Source organism: Hippocampus guttulatus, chromosome 1, assembly GCF_054856545.1.
Source record: "Hippocampus guttulatus isolate MCC_2025c chromosome 1, RoL_Hgut_1.0, whole genome shotgun sequence".
Lineage (NCBI taxonomy): Eukaryota > Metazoa > Chordata > Actinopteri > Syngnathiformes > Syngnathidae > Hippocampus > Hippocampus guttulatus.
This window is the reverse complement of record NC_141261.1, coordinates 23,487,041-23,508,123: the sequence shown is the minus strand read 5'-3', so window position 1 is coordinate 23,508,123 and position 21,083 is coordinate 23,487,041. Positions and strand designations below refer to the sequence as shown.

Genomic DNA, 21,083 nt, shown 5'->3' with positions numbered 1-21,083 from the left:
AATGATGACCAATAAAAGCGTAACATCTTGGGTGTAATTATTTAATTACTCTAATAAAAAGGATTGCTTTTAGTTAAACTCTTTGGCACATGCATGGAATTCTACTAGGTGGATAAAGGTCATTAAAGCCATTTCGTATCATTTGCTATTCAGGTCAATAAACAGGGTGTTCAGGACCCTCTTCAGTAATATGTATGTCGAGTATGTCGTGCTCTCAACCCGGGTGAACTACAGTACAGTATTGATAGTGCACGACATGCAATCCTCAACAGACTGATGCGAGTGTTACTGTTCCTCCATCTCCAGCGCTGTATACACAGCACCACCTTCTGGTCAGACGTGGTTGCTATATTTGAAGTGGGAATTAAAATACATTATGCCAAACATGCATTCTCACAGACACGTTGTTTCTGGATGTCTATGAATCATCAAATATTGCTTTTGCACAACATTTGCTTTAACAGTCTGATATTGCACATTTGACATAAAGTTGTACTTGACTTGACTTGAGTCTCCATGGAAATGCTTTCCGGACAGCGAACATTATCTCTGCCAAAATGTGCGTATAGATATTATTGAAACAATATCTTGCAAGTGGTGTTGCTTATTTTAGCGCCGTGATTATCAAATGCGCGATGTGAAAATTGACAAGAAAAGTGCCACTTTTCTCACTTCCCAAAGTTCATTATTGTGTAAAAATCCCCTCCACACGGAATCACATCTTCTCTCCACCCACACATTCTGCAAAGCTTTCAAAGTGAGGCTGATGGGTGCGCTCTGCAGATCCCTCCCACGTTGCTTAGTGGCTGGCTGCCGCCCACCACCAACCCCGTGGAGCCGCCCACTTCCAACCATTGCCACGGCAACCTATCATCATCATCATCATCATCAGTGACTTGAGCCGGAGGAGGACAGGGAGGAGGACAGGGAGGGGCAGAGGGAAGGGAGGTTTGGCCGTGCAGAACAGGGCCGCCACTGAACAGCAGCGGGCGTAGGCGTTCATGATCTGAGCGATTCTCCAGAGAAAGTCTGAGCGGGCGCGCGCGTGTGCGGGCGTGTACGTGTCTATGTGCGTGTGCACGCTTGAGAAAAAGATGGGAACTAACAGAACCTGCGTCAGAGTGAGTCATCAGCTAGTTTCACAATGTCTTGATGTGACGTGAATGCAAATAGCCGACGCGGGGATTCAACCACAACCAGCCGAAAGATCACTTTCAAGTGGGGTCGAGGTGCTCCTGTGACCTGGCTGGACTTCTGCAGCCTGTTCATGGTGGAATACATGAGTGTCAAATTCATTGACGCTCAGGGGTCACAAAGTACAGCCTGAGTCGCAGCATTTAACACTGGTCAACAGCACATTTGAATCAGCAAAAGCTTTATGTGTCTCTCTTTTTGACGCTACTTTAAAACATGTTATTATTTGTTTCTGCTAGCACATCAGATGTGGAGATTTTTTTAAAACGGATTTTACCATGCTTTGTAATTTATAGCGATGACATGATTCCATTTGAAGATTCCACCTGTGCCGAAGCCAAATCAATATTACTACATAAATCCATCCATCCATCCATTTTCCGAACCGCTTGATCCTCACTAGGGTCGCGGGGGGTGCTGGAGCCTATCCCAGCCGTCTTCGGGCAGTAGGCGGGGGACACCCTGAATCAGTTGCCAGCCAATCGCAGGGCACACAGAGACGAACAACCATCCACGCCCACACTCACACCTAGGGACAATTTAGAGCGTCCAATCAGCCTGCCATGCATGTTTTTGGAATGTGGGAGGAAACCGGAGCACCCGGAGAAAACCCACGCAGGCCCCGGGGAGAACATGCAAACTCCACATAGGGAGGCCGGAGCTGGAATCGAACCCGGTACCTCTGCACTGTGAAGCCGACGTGCTAACCACTGGACTACCGGGCCGCCCTACTACATAAATTACAGTATTAAAATATACACATACAGTGTAAAGGTACAAAGGTTTTCAGTCAAGTATTATTTTCAACTGACAAAAAGAATGCTGTATGTTGAGCTTCAACATGTAATTCTTAACCCATAGTCATGCCACCACGCCCCCCCACCTCCAAATTATAGAATTTTTGACAAAACACGTTAGATATATTTTTGACGTGTCACAATCAAGGTCATCCTGCCGGTTGTCCCCCCCCCCCCCCCCCCCCCCATTTTACATCTTTTTTTTTGCCCGCGAAGCACATACAGTATGTTTGACACCACTGTCCCAGGATATCAACCTCCAGCACCCGCACAATAAAGAAGGAAAATTGATGAAACCCATAAAAACCCTCAGCAGTCACTGACCAGAGAGAACATTCATCACAATAGGGTTCAAAAAATAAAGTTTAATGTTATGTGCTGTATAACAAATAAAATATATTAGTGTTTAAAAAAAAAAACTGGTGCATAACTAGGTGGAGCCTAATCTACCAATGTGAGGAGACATTGAGGAGAGGCCGACAAGGCTCCCACTAAAAACATCACAACATCATCGTGAGTCCTCACGAGTTTCTTGACATGAAACAATGAATCCCATGGCAAATCTTGAGATACGAATACAGTGTGCCGCACGTGAAGACAACATTAGCGTCTTTGGAGGACATACGCACGTTCACAAAACAATCCATACATGTTAGTTACATATATATTGCATTGGTCTGCCACTGAGTGAACTACCTGCAGGCGGGGGGAGAGTCGGACCAACTTGTCAGGACACACACAACTGGTGTTTCTACGGCTAAACAGCAACACACATGAAATATGCATTAGGAGATAACTAGTCAACATCGTCGTAGTCGTCGTGGAAAGCAGGTTCGTCTATACACCACACTTTCACACCTGAATTTTTTTCCTCTATGACACCGAAAGTTCTTTTTTTTTTATGCACATGAGCACTATTGACACAAACATCTACAGCAAAGTTACACTTGACATAGCAGAATCCTGATTGAAATTAGCCTAACACAATTTGTTATCACAGGTTATTTACACTGAAGCTCAGAACTGGTGCAACGCCGCATCTTCAGGCCTGGATTCTTCGGTCAGCAGAGGTGTGGTTCTGAATTTCACCAGCAGTGTGACATGACGCAATGACTCGACTTGGCAAACCTGACCATAACACGGGTCCGCCGCTTGTTGCTCACAAAAATGTTTCCTCTCAAATGATCTCCCATAAATATACGCAAGACAAGCGAGAGGAGAGGTGGAGTCATCCCACAAATAAAGAAAAGGAGGCCGATACTGGGACTGACCCCAAACTCAGTCTCCTTTATGACCCATTTGGTTCCAAGACTCACTCGCGTTGGACCGAGAGATCGGAGGCAGAGTTCAGGTTCAGGCCCAGCATGAATGTCGACAACGACAAGAACTGTTCAGAGGTAAGAAAGCAAATGCATTTCTAGGAGAGATAGCACCCGCCAAGCATGGTGGGGCATGTCTTCATGCTCTCTTGATGCTTTGGCAACTGACACAAAGATGAAAATCAATGAAAATAAATGCTCTTCATGAGGCAACGTTGGTTGTTAAGGCTCTACTGTGGCTGTGCTTGCTTAGTTTCTAGTGACGGCTGATAACTGCATACTACCAGGAGACCAAGCGGGAGGCACTATGTGGAGTCCTCAGGTTCTGACTTGATGGTCTTTTTTTCAGTGTTGCCGGCTGCCCGCTGTGACATCCCGTTCTCTAAGAATGCAAACATTTGCGTTGACGGCGTCAGCATCGAAATATGCAAGGACAACATGATGAGCACTCCGCACGGACCTGTTGCTGGTGTTTTGGTCTCCTCTGTGCTGCTGCTGTGGTTGTGGTGACGCTTCAACTCGTTGGCCAGCTGTTTGCCTAACGGGAGGTCACCTTCCTGCATGCTTTGGCTCACGACCCGCAAGTTTACGGGTCGCTCATCTGGAGAACAGACGGACGAGCACGATGATGAGGCCCAGGTCATTTGAGCCGTAACATTGAACCAGATGCCGCAGCTCGGGTTCTGATCAAAACTAAGAGATCAGAACACATTAGTCCAGTCCGAAAGACTTGGCGCTGGCTCCTTATCGGATGTAGACTGATTTCAAAATTCTGCCACTGGTCTGACTGAATATAAGCCCAGGAGAGCTCGAGGTGTGCAGACTCGGGCCTATTAGTGGAGCCTGGGTTTCAAAGCAAACATGGTGAAGCCGACATTTAGCTGCTGCACGTAAATGGAATAAGTTGATCGGAAGTGAAGTCAGCGGCAAGAAAATCCAGATGAATAAACTATCCTTTCTTTCCCATTCCTTTGATGAAGCATTTTTAAAATCAATTTCACTTGACGTTTTTTTCAGACAGCTACTTTTTACATTCTTTTAGTCATAGTAATTCTTTCATGTAGAAAGGGGTCCATACAAGCAAAAAACAAACAAACAAAAAGAAAACAAACACAAAAAGAAAAATATACAGGTAAAAGCTAAAAGATATGTACCTATTAAAATGTACACAAAGTATGACACCGATGCAGTCTAACCTTCGAAGTAAACCTAGAGCAACTTTTCACTAGGCTGACCAGGGCTTCTCTGATGAGATTCTGACTTGTCAAGGCGACAAGAAAAAAATACCGTCAGTAGTAGTGCATCTTCTTTTCGAGACAAATATTGGACGAGCACTGCACCACCTTGGTATTCAAAGAAGAAGCCTCAATGCCTCATTATAGTCAAGTCAAGTCAAGTCAACAGTATTTATAGAGCACTTTCAAACAGCCATCGCTGCATACAAAGTGCTGTACATGGAGCAATTTAACATGCACAATAAACAGTAAGACAAATCGGTAATAAAGGCGGTAGAAAGCACCAAACAGTAAAACCAAGAACAAATCTAAGTCATGCTGAGTCGAATGCCAAAGAATACAAGTGAGTTTTGACGAGGGTTTTGAAGATGGGCAGCGAGGAGGCTTGCCGAATGTTTAGTGGGAGGTCATTCCAGAGAGAGGGACCAGCAACAGAAAAGGCTCGATCCCCTCTGAGCCTCAGTTTAGTTCTTGGTACTTCTAATAAAGTCTGGTCCACAGACCTGAGGCGCCGGGCAGGTGTGTAGGGGCGGATGAGCTCAGAGAGGTAAGGTGGCGCGAGATTATTCAGAGATTTGAAAACAAATAAGAGGATCTTGAAAATAACTCTAAAATGAATGGGGAGCCAGTGAAGGGATGCCAGAGTAGGAGTTATGTGCTCCCTCTTACGAGTACCAGTCAAGAGGCGAGCGGCGGCATTCTGGACCAGCTGAAGGCGCTTAATGGAGGACTGGCTGACTCCAAAGTAAAGGGCATTGCAGTAATCGAGCCGGGATGTGACAAAGGCATGAATTACTGTCTCAAAGTGTTCATGTGAGAGGAGAGGTTTTATTTTGGCCAGCTGTCTAAGGTGAAAGAAGCTGGATTTAACAACGGCACCAATTTGCCGATCGAGTTTGAAATCACTGTCCAGTTTAAGGCCCAAGTTTGAGACTGTTGACTTAAGATAAGGAGACAGGGGGCCCAAGTCTACAGGATGGAATGTACAAGGGCCACTGGGACCAAACAATATCACCTCTGTCTTCTTTTCATTGAATCTCAAGAAATTTTGTGCCATCCAGGTTTTGATTTCTTCCAGACAGGATAGGAGTGGCCTTAATGAGAAGGCGTCTTTCTTGCTCAGTGGGACATAGATCTGGCAGTCATCTGCATAGCAGTGGAAGGGAATACCATGTTTCCTTAAGATGGAACCCAATGGGAGCAGATACAGCGAGAACAGCAGAGGCCCCAGAATTGAGCCCTGTGGAACACCACATGACAGGGGAGCAGTGCGTGACTCAGAGCAGCCAAGGCTGACACAGAAGGTTCTGTCAGCTAAATAGGACCTAAACCACTCAAGAGCACTGCCGCCAATGCCCACCAAGTGCTGCAAACGAGACAGCAGAATACTGTGATCCACTGTATCAAATGCTGCAGTTAAGTCCAATAAAACTAGACACACGTGGTCTCCAGAGTCATTTGCCAGGAGGATGTCATTAGAAACGCGTAACAGGGCTGACTCCGTGCTATGCATCGTCTTGAAACCTGACTGGAAGACCTCCAAGATGTTATGTTCATCCAAGAAAATTTTCAACTGCATGTGCACCACTTTTTCCAGAATTTTGGAAATGAAAGGCAGCTTGGAAATGGGCCTGAAACTTGACAGCACATCTGGATCAAGGCCAGCTTTCTTGATCAAGGGTTGGACCACAGCATGTTTAAACTGTTGGGGAACTACACCAGAAGAGAGGCTGCTGTTGATGATATCCAAGACTGATGCGCCAACACTCGGGAGAACCTCCTGAAAGAAGTGCGGGGGAAGAGAGTCGCAAGGGGAGCCAGATGGCTTTGTCTGGCGAACTACATCCTCCAAAAGCGCCAAGGACACAGTTTCAAAAGAATTTAGCACAGCTGAACATGGAACATGGACAGAGGGGTCAGATGCGGTATTTGAGACCGGAGTCCTAGCTGTAGAGACCTTATCAATGAAAAACTGAAGGAATCTGTTGCACATCTCGGGTGAAGAATCCGAGCAAGTAGGCAGAGGGGGTTTGAGTACAGAATCTATTGTTTTAAATAGTGCGCGTGGGTTGTGACGGTTAGCTTGAATAAGGTCCGACAGATATTCTCTTTTGGCCTCTTTTACTGTGAGCTGGTAGTTACGCCAGCAGTCTTTCCAAATTTGATAAGAGACATGCAATTTGTCATTTTTCCACTTGCGTTCGGCTTTGCGACACCCCTGCCTAGCTGCGCGGGTAATGTCGTTAAACCATGGCTCGGGTTTAGGTTTTGGGAGCACAGTTTTTGAAGGAGCCACCAAATCCAGGATGGCACAGCATGATGAGTTGAACCAAGAGGTGAGTTCCTCTGTGTTAGACGAGGGTACGCAAAGGTTATTAAAGGCATCAGAGAAACGACCAGCAGTGCGAGGGTTAAAAATTCGGCGTTTAAAACTAGGAGCGGCAGATTTCACAGCAGCATGCGATAAGACTACGTCAAATAAAACTGCCATGTGATCAGAAATCCCATTTTCAAGGACTTCCAGATTTGACACCGGTAGACCATAAGCAAGGACAAGGTCTAAAACATGACCTTGTTCATGTGTTGGGCTGGTCACATACTGCACGAAATTAAAAGAGTCGATAAGTCTTAAGAAGTCCTTTGCTAGCGTTTTTTCCGGACAGCACACATGGATATTAAAATCCCCCATTAGGAGGATATGATCATATCTCAGCCTGATTTCCGCAAGAAAGGTTGAAAAGTCGCTTAAAAAGTCTTTGTTGTATTTAGGAGGACGGTAAATGACAGCACAGAGCACCGGGAAAACACGACCGACTTCAAAGAAGGTTGCTTCAAAGCTGGTGGCCGATGTGGTGAATGTGCACCGTTTACATTTGAAATTGTTCTTAAAGATGCTCACCGTTCCTCCACCACGGCCTGATGTCCTCGGGGTATCGAGGAAATCACAGTCGGGTGGCAACAATTCAAGCAAAGCGTTGTACTCACCAGTACCTGCCCAAGTCTCCGTCAGACACAGGAAATCCAAGTCATTGGAAAGGAAATACTCCCTCAGAATATGGGTCTTGTTCGTCAGCGACCGGGCGTTTAACAACGCGATCCTTGTGGGAGTAGCAACGGGAGGGATTGCCTCTTCCGATCGCCGAGCCCGGGGGAATTCCCTCAAAAGCTTTCGCTGGATTCCTCCCCGAGAAAGGCGTGGAGGGTAGAAATGCCGTGGCGCGACGGGAGAGCCAACGACTGTTAGCAAGCACGAGGCGACGGGGTTGAGGGCACACCACGCCGGAGCGATCGAAGTGTGTCTCAGATCCCGTTTTAGCTTCACGAGCTGACCGCTACGTTTGCCGCGGCGGCGGCGACGGCGCTTCTGTGAAGGGGGCGAGCGAACGCGGAAGAGATTAGCCGGCAGGTTAGCCAAGAACGTTATAGGCAACTTTAAGCCTCTGTAAACTCGACTTTCTGTAAACTCAACTTTTTGGACCATAGCTGAGCAGTGTCGTGTGGTGTAATGTATGCCCTGAACAATGGGCACGTAGAAAACGTTCTAATCAGTAAATTAGCCCGAGGGTATATTTTACGGGTTTGGCCAAAGATATCTTGGTCTTCCATCCAATCCTCAGATATGAAACGACTTAGATATTTACTTTTTCAACCAATGTTGGGAAACAGAATTTCCGTCCCTTTTAACAGTCATTATGTGACTTTTTTTTAGCATCAAATATAATATCGTGATTTGTGCCATAAAGCAGTGGTGTCAAACTCAAGGCCCGGGGGACAGATCTGACCCGGCACATCCTTTTATGTGGCCTGCGAAAGCAAATCATGCGTGTCAACTTGCATGATCCTTCCTAAAATCTCAACCGAAATGTCAAATTGTCATGTGCAATCAATAACGTTGAGATTTTGCAATAATTTTGTTTCCCTCATTGCACTCATTTGAACAATAATTGAATAAACTATTATAGTTGACTTGGATCATTTCCAAACTAAACTATTCATTTGTTGTTGACAAGTAATAATGCCACGAGACGATGAAACATTTTTTTGGTTTCACTGTCGTAACGGCCCTCTGAGGAAAGGTTTAACTCCAAAGTGGCCCGCGACAAAAAATGAGTTTGACACCCAAGCCATTGAGGGAGCACATGTTAAACATCTGTTACTAACATGACATGTAAGTATCGATAGACTTTCAGGAAAGTTAAGGGTGCCATCGTGCAGTAGTCGCACCCAATGACAGCTGCGCGACAATGTACAAAGTCATCCAGCAGAGATTGAATTGAATTGAATACAACTTTATTGTCAAATGTGCTGTACGTATGTGTAATAGGTGGTGCAGCAATACAATACTATGACGGTTGTGCGGGTGGTGCAGATAATCGCTGCGCCGTGTTTTTTATATGTTGTGCTTTTGGTTGTGTGAAGCACAATGAGTTGCCCGGTGTATGAAACGTGCTATATGAATAAAGTTGCTTTGTTGTGCCATTTAAAATCAATGACGACATTATTAACCCTTTCAGGAACAGCGGTTATTTCAGTGGACAGCTTATCATGTTATAAGGTTACAGGGTGCATGAAAGGCTGAAATCACAGAAGGAAATGAGAGGAGACCGAGCTAGACAGAGAGAGAGCGAGAGAGAGAGACACCCCCTCAGGGCAACTGGCTCGAGGTAAACATGTGTAGGCGGCTTAATTACAGGTGCATTGTGGGATTTGAGGGAAGAGCGATAGAAGAAGCTGTCAGAGTGGGTGATGTAGGAAGAGGAGATGAGCCCTGAAGACAAAACTTGAATAGTCACCCTTTTTTTTTTTTCTTCCAGGAGAAGAAACAAATTCAAAGCAAGCACTTTTGGTACGCAGCACAAACAGAGTTTTGATGTGAACCCCAGGGAGGAAATGTTTACCTTGATTCTCCTTGCTGGAGTCACTGGCGGCCCCGTTGACGCTCTGGGTGCTGGTGAGGTACTTCAAGGCCGCAGGGGGGATCCTCCAGTCCAGAGCCTGCAGTCGCTCCTGGACTGCGGCGTCCTGCAGGATTTCCATCTGTCTCGCCAGCAGACGCTCAAGCTGCATCTAAGGACACAAAAAACAACCCTGTGAGTGACTCTGCACTCATAAGACCCTCACTGTACAGTTGACCCATCAGCGGTGCTGGCTAAATTATCCACAGTCTGCACCTACAATGCCTATAAAAACTCCACACACCTCGGGTCAAAAGACAGATTTTTTTGTGCATTTTATCACTGTTCCTATTTAGATTATTTTGGGATCTTTTTGAGTTAAAAAAAAAAAGAAATCAAAAACTGATACTTTAAAAATGATAACAACTGAGAAACTACACAATACATGTATGTTTTTTTAAGTACTGGTAAAGTAAATAAACGGAACAACCTCGCCAAGGATCCAAACTGAGGTCTCAAAATTGTGAAAAATTAAGCCATTGTCTCCATTCTCAGACACTTAGGGCGTTTCTACTGAATGTTGAGACAAAGCCCCGCTCAACTGTCAACTGTCAATCAAGCAGCACTATTTGGAAAAATGGATATTACTTTGTCTAGCACCAATTTATGTGGCGTGAAAATATAACCACTTATAACCTTTGGTGGCTGGAACATGTCCCACCAGGTTATCGAGAGACCTTTCCACAATGCAGCAATGAGGCGCTCTAAAGCAACCACGACAATGAGAAGCCCCCGTCTACACGCTGGCTCTCAGGATAGACTTTTGACAGGATAGACGTTTGACAATCTTTTATGTCGCTCCTCCGTCTTCTGTTCGTGATGTGCACACACATACAGCCGGCCTTTTTTTAAATTGGCACAATGCAAAACATTCTGCACTCATTATCCTTGGAGCAGACAACATCAAACAATTCTTTCCAATAAGATGGAGAACTTCTTACTTGTCAAAATTTTGTCCATTGTCGTTAATGCTCCTTGGCTCACGTTCAGCCATGTTGCTGCTGTCCCTTTTTTTTTTTGTTGTTGTTTTTTTTTTCCAACCTAAAATATCAATCAGTATCGCAACCATGATTGACTTTCTCTTTCTTGATTTATGTTTTTTACGTGTTCACGTGTTGGGATGAAAAAAGTAACAACCTTATTTTGACAAAATGAGTCGGAAGCATAGATATCTGTTTTCAAATGTAGGGAGTTAAGCAAAATATCAGAAAAAAAATCAACTTAAGTACAGCAACAAAGTATTTGTTGACTTTACTTGGCACGACTGGCCATCAGTGAGCGTCAACACAAACGTCTCGCTGGAAGTGAAATGATCATCACGGCACATGTCAGTGTCGCGTTAGATTAGAACGTCAAAGGGTTTCGTACTCCGCAGGGATGGCGCTGTGAATGAGCCATGAAATCTCTTCCCTCTCTGAATAACGTTTTGGAAAATCACATTAGCTCAGACGTGCACACGACACACTGATACGGGAAGTCGCACGCCTAAAGAGGCGTGTTTCCTTCCACATTGCATTGATGGACCTCTTACGCTAGCGCTGTGATGAGGAACAACTGCCACGAAACATCCACTTAGGTCAATGCCGCTGCATGAGGCCAAAGCTGGAACATCATAAACTGCGTGCCGGAAAGCAAATCAGATTTCGGTGGCTGACGACCTTTGTAATTGTACCTGCAGATTGCGTCCGATGCTTTCGTCTCCTTTGGACTTGGCGCAGGCCAGCTGCTCCCTTAGCATCTCCTGCCTCATGTGGATGGCCTGCAGCGCCTCCTGGATGTCGAAAAAGTTCTCCTGAAAAAGCACAACAGAGAGATTGATTTACTGAGAGCGTTCGGTACATTGTTGTTCATCTTTATTTGACTAAAGGTTTGCACAGGCAACAAGGCGCACAAATTTGATTGCCAACACAAAAAGATGTGGAAGCTGATCTAACAAGCAGGCCCACCCAGGATCGCGTCCATCAAACAGGCAACATCACAGCGCGATAAATTTTGTTATGGGAAGTGTAGATGAAAATATGTGAATTTAGCACACGCAGTGTAATTTATCGGACATGCGACGATTTACGATGGCTGATTTGGCATCTTAAAATAACGCGTAGAAAGGCCGGCGAGAACTGGCATTGCTGTGTGTAACGATAACGGAGGTTACTGTGGTGAGGAGGAGGCAATTTTGGAGCTTCTGAAGGATCTTAGGACCTGACTTATTCGCCAGGACCAAGAAGGTGTCATGCCTTATCATCTAGGGCAAAACTCAACAACTTGAAATAGGGCTGAAAAATAATCGAAATTTCAATTTTTTTTCCCCTCGAGTAATTTGTCATAAACATGAGCAGGTCAATCAAATATCACATTGCAACAATAATGCAAACACATTTGTGGCTGTATCACTTCGACTTTTCATGTTTCATGAAACAATCGGATGTAAAACATGTGGATTGCACTTTTTAACCAATGTATTGATCTAGACACGATATCAATAAAAATCGTCCCATCTGTCTGAGAATGAGAATCTGTTAAATAATAAGCAAACAGACAACTCACCTCCGTTTTGATCCTTTTGGGGGAGGGCTCGTCTCGATCCCCACAACGAGACCTGAGGACAAGAAGCCAACTTAGCAAGTGTCATTTGTGATGCCAGAAAATGAGGGTGTAAAGCGGTGACTCTTACTTGCTGGTGCGGTAGGTGTATTTATATGTGACCTCTCTGGAGATCTGCCGGGCCAGTCCGAACAGCTCATCTCTGCGAGTAAGCAGGGCCATGTCCCTCATGCAGAGCTGCGCCGCTGCCTCGTTCACTGTCAGCTGTACAGTAAAAAAAAAAAAAAAAACATCAGCACGAGTGCAAAATTGGTTCATTGATTGTTTCTGGGCTTTCGTATGGTCCCACCTCATGGAGCGTCAAATGCTTGCCATCCCTCCTTTTGGAATCAAAGCGTCCGTATATGGCGCTGTACTTGCGAATCTCCTCCTCCCTCCGCGGGTCGTCGTCGCTGAGCTCAAAGATGTGTCCGATCATTTTTGCCAGTTTCCTGTTGCTTTTGAGCTGCTCTTTGACCTCTGCAAGGTCGGCCTTGGTGAGCCCCGGTGCCATCCTCTCCACACACTCCAGGACCGACTGCACGGCAGCCGCATCCAGAGCCTCCATCACGTCTCTCGGGGAGGACGGGGAACCGAGGTCCGACGGCGACAGGCTGTGCTCGCTATCGTTGCTGTGCCCGGACCAGAACCGAGCTTCGGCATTGCCCTGCAGGGGCGAGCCCACGGATACTTTGTCCCGAGTCACATCCGGTTTTCCCGTGTCGGAGCAGGTGGCCACCGCTTTGGGCATCTTGACACTGGACGTGTTGGCCCGGTCCTGGGCGCCCAGCAGTGTGGGTGAGCCTTCAGGCAGTTTGTAGACCGGAATGCTGCAGACCGGCAATGAGGTGAGAGGCTGGTTGAAGATGGCCGGGTTGGTGACCCAGTCGCGCAGCGCCTTCTGCAGCCGGCGTACGTGAAGCGGCTTGCTGGCCATGCCGACCAGCGCCATGATCTCCAGGAACTCCTCCTCACCGGCTTCGCAGAGCTGCTGCACGTCGTCTCCGCCCTGCTGGATGAAAGCCTCGTAGTAGTAGAGCAGGTTGGCTCGCTGGAGGATCCGGTAGAGCTGCAGCTCACCCAGCGTCCTGGGCAACACCGCTGCCATGACTGAAGAGAGGACGGGTAATGCTGTTAACACAACCTTACACACATTAGCTACTTTTTTTTACATCAGAGGTGTCCAAACTCTTTCTTTCAGGGGTCACATGCAGAAAAACACACTTGTCACCTTTTAATCAGACACTATTTATATCAGACACCAGATTCAGACCCAAAACAAGAGCAAACAGTGCTAACCTGAACTTCACACAGAGCAAAAAGCTTCAAAAACAATCACAGTTGATGCTATTTCCTGCTGTCACTGAATAATGTTTATCTACTGAGGTGTTAATGACAGAAACTTTGTTGCTATTTTAGTGAATAGCGAACGGGGAAAACAATGAAGCGGGAGAGTAGAATTATTTTTTTCCCCCTTCTTCGCCTTCCATCTTGCGTAAAAACAGGTTCTTCCAAAATGGCGCTTGACAAAGGTATACGCTGGATTCGTCACTTTGTAAAATCAATCAAAATTTCCGGCTATTCAGAATCGAAGGTGCTCGCGAGATTCAGTGATTATTTGTCAATTATCTGTCAGTGTAAACATTTCACCCGATACATGCAATTTCAGCATGGGACACTTTAAAATCCATAACCAGGTGGGTTTATGCTTTTGTTCAAAATTTTTCAAGTTAGATTCCACTGAGTAACATTTTTAAATGTTGCGAAACAGGAGGAGCCTCGTGCACTTTCAGTGTGTAAAAGTTGCTCCCAGAGGAGCAAAAGTTGAAGATCCCTAAAATAAGTCATAGCCTACAATGCAGGCGGACAACATGTGAACTGTGAATTTGTATCTATGGCACGGGCATGCAAAGAAGTGACGCTACATCTTAAAGAGACCCTGACCAAGAGTCACATCCCCAAGGAAGCTTATTGTCACTCCAGAAGAGGAGAGAGCACCCCTCAGCACAGTTGCTGGGAGGACCACATGCCTCTCTCCACCCCTGCAGGATGTGTAGGTGGCGGGCTCGCCTCGCCTAAAATAGGCCCGAGCAGGGGCCCCCCGGGTGGGAAACACACAAAAGCCGTCTGAAACAAGACAGCAGCATGACCTAGTGAAGCGGCTCCAAATATCCAGGCCCAGCTGCTGCTAAAAGGTCACCACTATAGGTACTGTAAGAACATTTGTGAGCTGCAACACACAACATGCATTTGGATTTTTCTTCATTTTTTACCATTCCGGCCATAAATCATAAAATAAACACACAAGCAAAAGAGAGAGAGCGAGAGAGAGAAAGAATCAATGTTGTGTCTTTGCGACATTGTGTCTTACATTGATAAAAGTAGTAAGTCCATCACTCTCCACGTCAGAAGTCCACGTCAGAACTCTTGTATCAGTGTGCGTGTGTGTGTGCGCGCGCATGTGTGTGTATACTGTACTCCCTATTCACAAAATTCAGCTGTTATTTTCATTGCGCACACACGCAGAGACACTTTGAATCCACTGATTCACGAGAAATTCCCATCACGCACTAGGAACCACGTCACCATGGCGACTGCTAACACGTAGCCATGGCCAAGCTTCCAGCTGAGTACACTGGCGTTCTTTTAGTCTCTACAAACGTTTGGTCCAAAACAGCATTATTACACAACAACATCCACTGTAAGTAGACTTTGTGGAGCAGTTTGATGCCAATGTCGCCTTTACAGTACATCAGTGATTCCCCAACACTGTTTGGTGGTATCATCTGCAGTGCTGAAAGAAACACTGGTATGAAAAGTATTATTTATGTACTGCAGGTTATGTATCTATCTGTGTCAGCGATGTCTAGAGACGGGCAGAACAATTACATGCTCTTCCTCTGAAGATCAAACTAACCCGTGTTACTTCACAATACTGGCTTTGTGTTCAGCAAAGCATGCCCACATTTCACACTGTGTATTTGGGGGTACAGTGACGATGATTAACTTTCTGAAATGTTGTTTGGTGGTGTGCCTTGAAATCGCTCTAATGTTGGCTCAGTTCAAGGTTGGGAATGCCTGTATCCATTCATTCCAAGTCTGACATCCACATGAACGGACCGTCTGCCGTCAGTTTCGGTGTGATTGTCGTATCAATTTGACGTGGCACCGATTTGTGCAACGACATGTGCGTTGGTGACGCTGTGTTTTGCACAATATGCACAACACAAGACTGTCGTACTGCACGCGATCTGGTGCGGTTCTGGAGTTGCGCGTACCTGCCGTGTTTTGGGCTCCTTTGGTGCGTTCGCGTGGCGGTCCACTCCTCTCCCTCAACACGAAGGCCGGTTGCCAGTCTGTAAGAGGAAAGCTCGCAAACTAACACACCCGCAACCCTTAAAAACCACGGACGCCAATGTAAAGAATTTAAAGATATTTTACAGTTGGGGAAAAAAAGACGAAGACTTATTTCTTGGCTCAGGCGGAGAGACGCTCTAGTATTGGAATCCCCCTTCCCCCTAAACGTGTTACTGTCGTTAAGATAAGCAAAAAGAGCAGAGAATCCGATTTTCAAAAAAGGAAGAAAGAAATACTTCCGTGCGTCCTTCTCCTCAGTGCGTGTTGCGCGTGTAGTAAGTATTTGACTCCTCTCCTCTACAGTCTCTCCACTCCCACAGCACAGTTTGAACACAATAAAGTAGCAGTCCCTCAAACACAAGCACTTCCGCTTGTTTTAGCAAATAAAAGCTTCAGGCTCTCGTGGTCCCAACCAGGTTATCTTAACGAATGCGAGCATGTTAAAAAAATGAACTCGTGGCTTTATGTTCACATTGAAAGCAAAGATCTACTCATTGTTTATATGTTTGGTCGAATTGGTCGGTGCTGGTTTGCTTCACAAATGATATACCGTACATGTCATACATACCCATATTAATGCAAAAAACCTTCTAAATACGGTTATGTATTTAAGGTCTCGTCATGTTGTGGGCAAACAAAAGCAAAGTTTAAAACATGGTGCACATCACCACCAGGCTTGAAATGCCCTCATTTGTAACCTTTCAAGCAGTTTCATGTGGTTTATAATTATGAGCTCAGACACGCTGTGACTGTCCCTTATGACCTAAGTCAGGTTCATAATGTCCTTATTTCATGTCCCTTTTACTTTTTCAAATTCATGCTTTTATTTGTTTACCGTATCTTTACCTTATCTTTTCTATTTGTGAAAACCCAACAAAAATGCCACAAAAAGTATCGAGTATGAAATGAGACACTTGATGATCTCTCAAATACTCAGCATTAAATGTGACCTGTTTACCGAAACACAAAACTATCACTACATTGGCAATAAGTGGATAATGCAAGTTAAATGCAACTTCTGCCATCTCATAAAAGAGCATTTCATTGTTTGTTTCTCTACGTCAGTGGTTTTCAAACAAAGCCCTGTGAGTCATATAGCATAGGGGTCAGCAAAATACGTTCCGCTAAATTACATGGTATGTAAAATATAATGCATGCCTATATATGGGGACCAGCATACCAATAAAACAAACAAATTAAACTAATTACTCTTCTATTAATTTAGCTTTGGGCCAATTAAAAGCTCTGATATGATTAGAACGGATCATCACATGAATCTGACCCCAACATGATTTCTTATAAAACAAAAGACACCCTCTCATTGTTGGAGTATTGCCTTATTTTGGTAAACAAAAGATGCATTCTTTCAGGAATACAGTCATATTTATTTGAGAATAAAGGTTTCAGAATTAAAGGTGTAATACTCAGAATAAAATTGTCCTTGTAAAAATTATGTTGAAATAGTTGGGGGGTTTTCGGAACCATTTTCAAAGTCAAAATAGGCAACTTTTAGGGGTACTCAAGGTCGTTCTGCTTGATCTGCGTTCGGATTATTCACTCGTCCATCCATTTTCCGATCTGCTTTATCCTCACTAGGGTCGCGGGGGGTGCTGGAGTCTATCCCAGCTGTCTTCGGGCAGTAGGCAGGGGACACCCTGAACCGGTTGCTAACCAATCGCAGGGCACACAGAGACGAACAACCATCCGCGCTCACACTCACACCTTGGGACAATTTAAAGCATTCAACCAGCCTGCCATGCATGTTTTTGGAATGTGGGAGTAAACCGGAGTACCCGGAGAAAACCCACGCAGGCCCGGGGAGAACATGCAAACTCCACACAGGGAGGCCGGAATTTAACCTGGTACCTCTGCACTGTGAGGTCAACGTCCTAACCACTGGACCGTTCGGATTATGATAGGGGATGGGGGTCAATTAAAAAAAATACCAATGAATTCTCTGGAATGCAAACAAAGCAACTCCGATAAATTAGATCTGAGCTTTTATTTTTTCCTATCATTTCCTGTTTTGTTTTGCTTGACACCCGTAACTTGACTTTTGGGGATATTCCGTCACCTCTCTCTCTGTCTGTCTGTCTGTCTGTCTGTCTCTCTCTCTCTCTCTCTCTCTCTCTCTCTCTTGATCTCTCTCTCTCTCTGTCTCTTTCCCTCTCTCCCTGTCTGTCTCTCTCCCTCCACGCCTTCAAGTCTTCTGTGCGCCTCGCGCCCACGCTGCTCCCCGTGTGACGCAAATCCGCGCGTGGGTGGACACACCGGGCGTGGGAGGCTTTCTGCACAGAATACCAAACACGAGCAGGTTACACGCCCACATACACAAAAGGACTTTTGCAAGCCGACACGCTCAAAGTTCGTCTCAACATATTTCCATGACTGTAGTCATGCATCCACTGAACTTTGCTTATTTTCACTGAAATAGCAGGCATTAGGTTTTAACATCTACATGCTACTCACGAAAGGCATGAATGTGAGAAAAAGCTGAAAGGGTTGAAGAGGCCACAGTAACAGAAAATTGTGCATCAGCTCCCCTAACAGAATCCAACACAATAAAGGATTTGAAGCAAACAACCAATAAATAACCACATGCACTATGATCCCTCCACCCCCACCCCCAGAGCAAATGGCTTAATTGCATTTTTTTTAAAAATCCAATTGAAGGATGCCACAAAATTGCTGAACAAGAAACCAACATTAAATGCAAGGAGTCAATTTGGGCATTTTTCACAAAAATCAACTCACTCAAAATTTATATTTTTATCAAGGTTTTGTCTTGCATATCATTCTAAATCTGCATTAAAAAAACGTGGACTTTTCTGCCATATGGTGGTGATTGGTGATATGACAGCTTCAAACTACGGTTGAAGACTCCTGCATATTCGCAGTTCAGTATCTGCATTCGTGTATTTGCAGATTTTTTTCTCTCCCTCTTATCTTCAAGAGGCTTTCATATTTTGGATTCCCCCTTGACAAGTCCGCCTCACAGTGCAGAGATCGTGGGTTTGAATCCAGCCTCCAGGCTTTATGGCATGTTCCATAAAGCTGTGCTTTTTTTTTCTGCGTGGGTTTTCTCCGGGTACTCCTGTTTCCTCCCACATTCCCAAAACATGCATGGCAGGTTAATGAAACACTCTAAATTGTCCCTAGGTGTGAGTGTGAGGGTGGATGGTTGTTCATCTACATGTGCCCTGTGATTGGCAGGCAACCACTTCAGGGTGTGCCCTGCCTACTGCCTGAAGACATGCCCATGACCCTCGTAAGGATAAGCAGCTCGGACAATGGATGGATGGATGGATGGATGCATTTCTTCTTGTTTTCCATTGAAAATGTATGTTGAGTATTTCTCCACGTTTTTTTGAAGAATTTTTTAAAGTTGCCCATCCCTGCTGTAGATGGATGAAGCACCGTTAGGGACACGATTCAAGATTGCCTCTTACTAATGAAACAATCTCGTTAATACTACTGAAACGCTCTCACTATTATGCTCTCACAGTGACACACAGAAACACACACACACGCACACAAACACACACACGTAATACTGTATTTTTTTGCTCACGCACTACTTGAAGCACTCCCTCACTCACAACAGAAATGCTCCCACACACACTACTGAAATGATCTCAAGCACACCACTGAAACGTTGTCACGCACACTAATGAAACACCCTCCCACACTAGTGATTTTTTTCCCGCTCACACACCCAATCAAATTTTATTTCGCTCATATACAGCACACTTCGAAAACATTATCACTCACTACCAAAACACTTTCATACACGACTGAAATGGTCTGACTCATGAATGAAATGCTCACACAAATGCATGCACCCCCCGACCCCACACACAAACACACACATTTTTTTCCGCTCACACACACACCAATGAAGGCATTCTCACACACAACTAAAATGCTAAATATTGATTTTTCTGTCTGTCTGTCTATCTATTGATCAATCTATCCATCCATCTGTCTGTCATGGATGAGACAACTTTAACAATATGTTCTCTAAATGCACACATGAAGCGGTGAGAATTTTTCTCCCACCCACCTTTATATCTAAATCCTTCTCTGAACTCTTGTGAATACGTACAGTATGTGTGCACGTGTGTGTGTGTGTGTGTGTGTGAGTGTTTATTGTTATGCTGGTATATGACCTTCGCAGATAGTGTTGCTGTAGATGAGTGAGGCAGACGGGATCAAATCCAGTCATACAGGAGACAGCAAAGGAGCGTCAGCTTCTTTTGACCTCCTTCTTCACCCACTTATCACTTACGCGTGCACACACATGCATGCACGCACGGCAGAGAGAAGAATTAGGAGCAAATAAGATGTCCACACGCCCACACAGCAAGGTGGGTCAACATCGGGCCTGCTTGTTCCCACATGTCCTTGTTTCCCAAACATCTGACTGCTTTGGACGCAGGTTCTTTGGATATAATCAACGGTGCCATCAGTATGAACCCTGGTGTAAACATTCACTAAACCGATTCAGATGGAGGGAATTTTAATTCAGCGGGAATGCGAAAAGCATGAAAGGAGGTCGCTTCCAAGGTTTTACACTCTGCAAGTCCTGTCAAACTTTTTCGAACGTGTTGGCATAGTTTTGCAAACTGAAGAACAGAAAAATACGAGATGAGCTCAAATCAAGGCAAGTCAAATTTATTTTTCTCGCCCTTAAATCACAGAAATGTCTCAGAGGGCATCATATGCCCACTGTTGACAATATTAGGTTCTGTGTTATAGATGCAGTCCATTACAAATAGGTCATGCTACCAATGTAGCTGTGTGGCTAAAGTTGGCTTTTTTACAGTGCTAATGCAAGATTATTATTGCTAGTGCTGCAATTTTGTTGAAGTTGGATATGTGTTTTGTGTGAATTAGTGATGGGTGTGGCTTTGGTCAGAAGGAGGGGGGACTAGTGAAATGAGACTACATATTGAATCTTGCTCGCAGTTTTAATGCTGAACACACTCTTTAAGACCTCAACCTTGGTTGACTTTCACGCTCTCTCTTTCAGTTTTTTTTTTTTACATTGCTTTGTCGATATTTGGTTCAGACGTGAATATTCCGCTGAAGTGTTTCAAACAGAGGGAAGTTGAATTTAGTGGGAATTTGCAAAGCGTGGAAGGAGGCAGCTTCCAAGGTTTCCACACTCCTCAAGCCCTGTCAATCATTTTCAAGCGGAGGCGAGACTTTTAATTTATTTGTGTCTGTTGGCGTCCGCCCTCCCACCTGCTGATAGTGCATGTGCCTCATTTGGCAGGCAGCCTCATCATATCTCACTTTCCGTTTGTGCGGCAGCTCGCCGCTCCCTCCTCCTTTGCCTTTTTCTTCTTCTTCGTTCTCTGTTTGCTCCCCCGGAGGAGAAAGCCATTTCAATGACACGCCCACGCCTGGGCTTGTCAGCCCCTCGTCCTGTCAGAGCACCCACGCCGCTCCACTTCACCACTCCCAGACAGCCCACATCCTCAGCACTCCAGCAGCTCCTTTTTAATCCAACTTCCCCCTTTGGAGGAGAGATGAGTGAGGGTAGATGGAAGAATGGGGGTGGGGGTAGGGGGGACAACCCAGAGGCACAAATGTCCCTCCTCATTTGGAGCCAATGCACTTCCTCAAGTTTATCGACGTCAT

General features: G+C 45.2%; 1 protein-coding gene across 7 annotated transcripts; it reads right to left on the bottom strand.

The window, feature by feature from the left end:
- Positions 1 to 2,336: 2,336 nt before the first annotated feature.
- Positions 2,337 to 15,738, bottom strand: LOC147211048 (NGFI-A-binding protein 1-like). 7 transcript variants are annotated; one of them, XM_086120953.1, is made up of 11 exons: positions 15,522 to 15,738; positions 15,359 to 15,436; positions 13,161 to 13,190; positions 13,056 to 13,089; positions 12,391 to 12,910; positions 12,172 to 12,305; positions 12,045 to 12,096; positions 11,173 to 11,292; positions 9,444 to 9,612; positions 3,771 to 3,911; positions 2,337 to 3,692 (listed from the first exon to the last, which is right to left on the bottom strand). In XM_086120953.1, the coding sequence occupies exons 3-11, from the start codon at positions 13,186 to 13,188 to the stop codon at positions 3,616 to 3,618; spliced, it is 1,275 nt and encodes a 424-aa protein (XP_085977079.1). In that variant the 5' UTR covers positions 13,189 to 13,190; positions 15,359 to 15,436; positions 15,522 to 15,738; the 3' UTR covers positions 2,337 to 3,615. The 7 variants fall into 7 exon arrangements, with proteins under 7 accessions (XP_085977079.1, XP_085977072.1, XP_085977062.1 ...); XM_086120946.1 differs by having other exon boundaries at positions 15,359 to 15,738; XM_086120936.1 differs by having other exon boundaries at positions 12,391 to 13,089; positions 15,359 to 15,738.
- Positions 15,739 to 21,083: the final 5,345 nt, after the last annotated feature.

Bases quoted from the DNA above. Each gene is read 5' to 3' on its own strand.
- LOC147211048 (XM_086120900.1), bottom strand. From the start codon at position 14,541: ATGCGCGCGCACACACACACGCACACTGATACAAGAGTTCTGACGTGG. The intron at 12,306-12,390 runs GTGGGACCATAC...TTTACTGTACAG, and splicing joins AGCATTTGACGCTCCATGAG to CTGACAGTGAACGAGGCAGC. The intron at 3,693-3,770 runs GTCCGTGCGGAG...TTGCATTCTTAG, and splicing joins GACCAAAACACCAGCAACAG to AGAACGGGATGTCACAGCGG.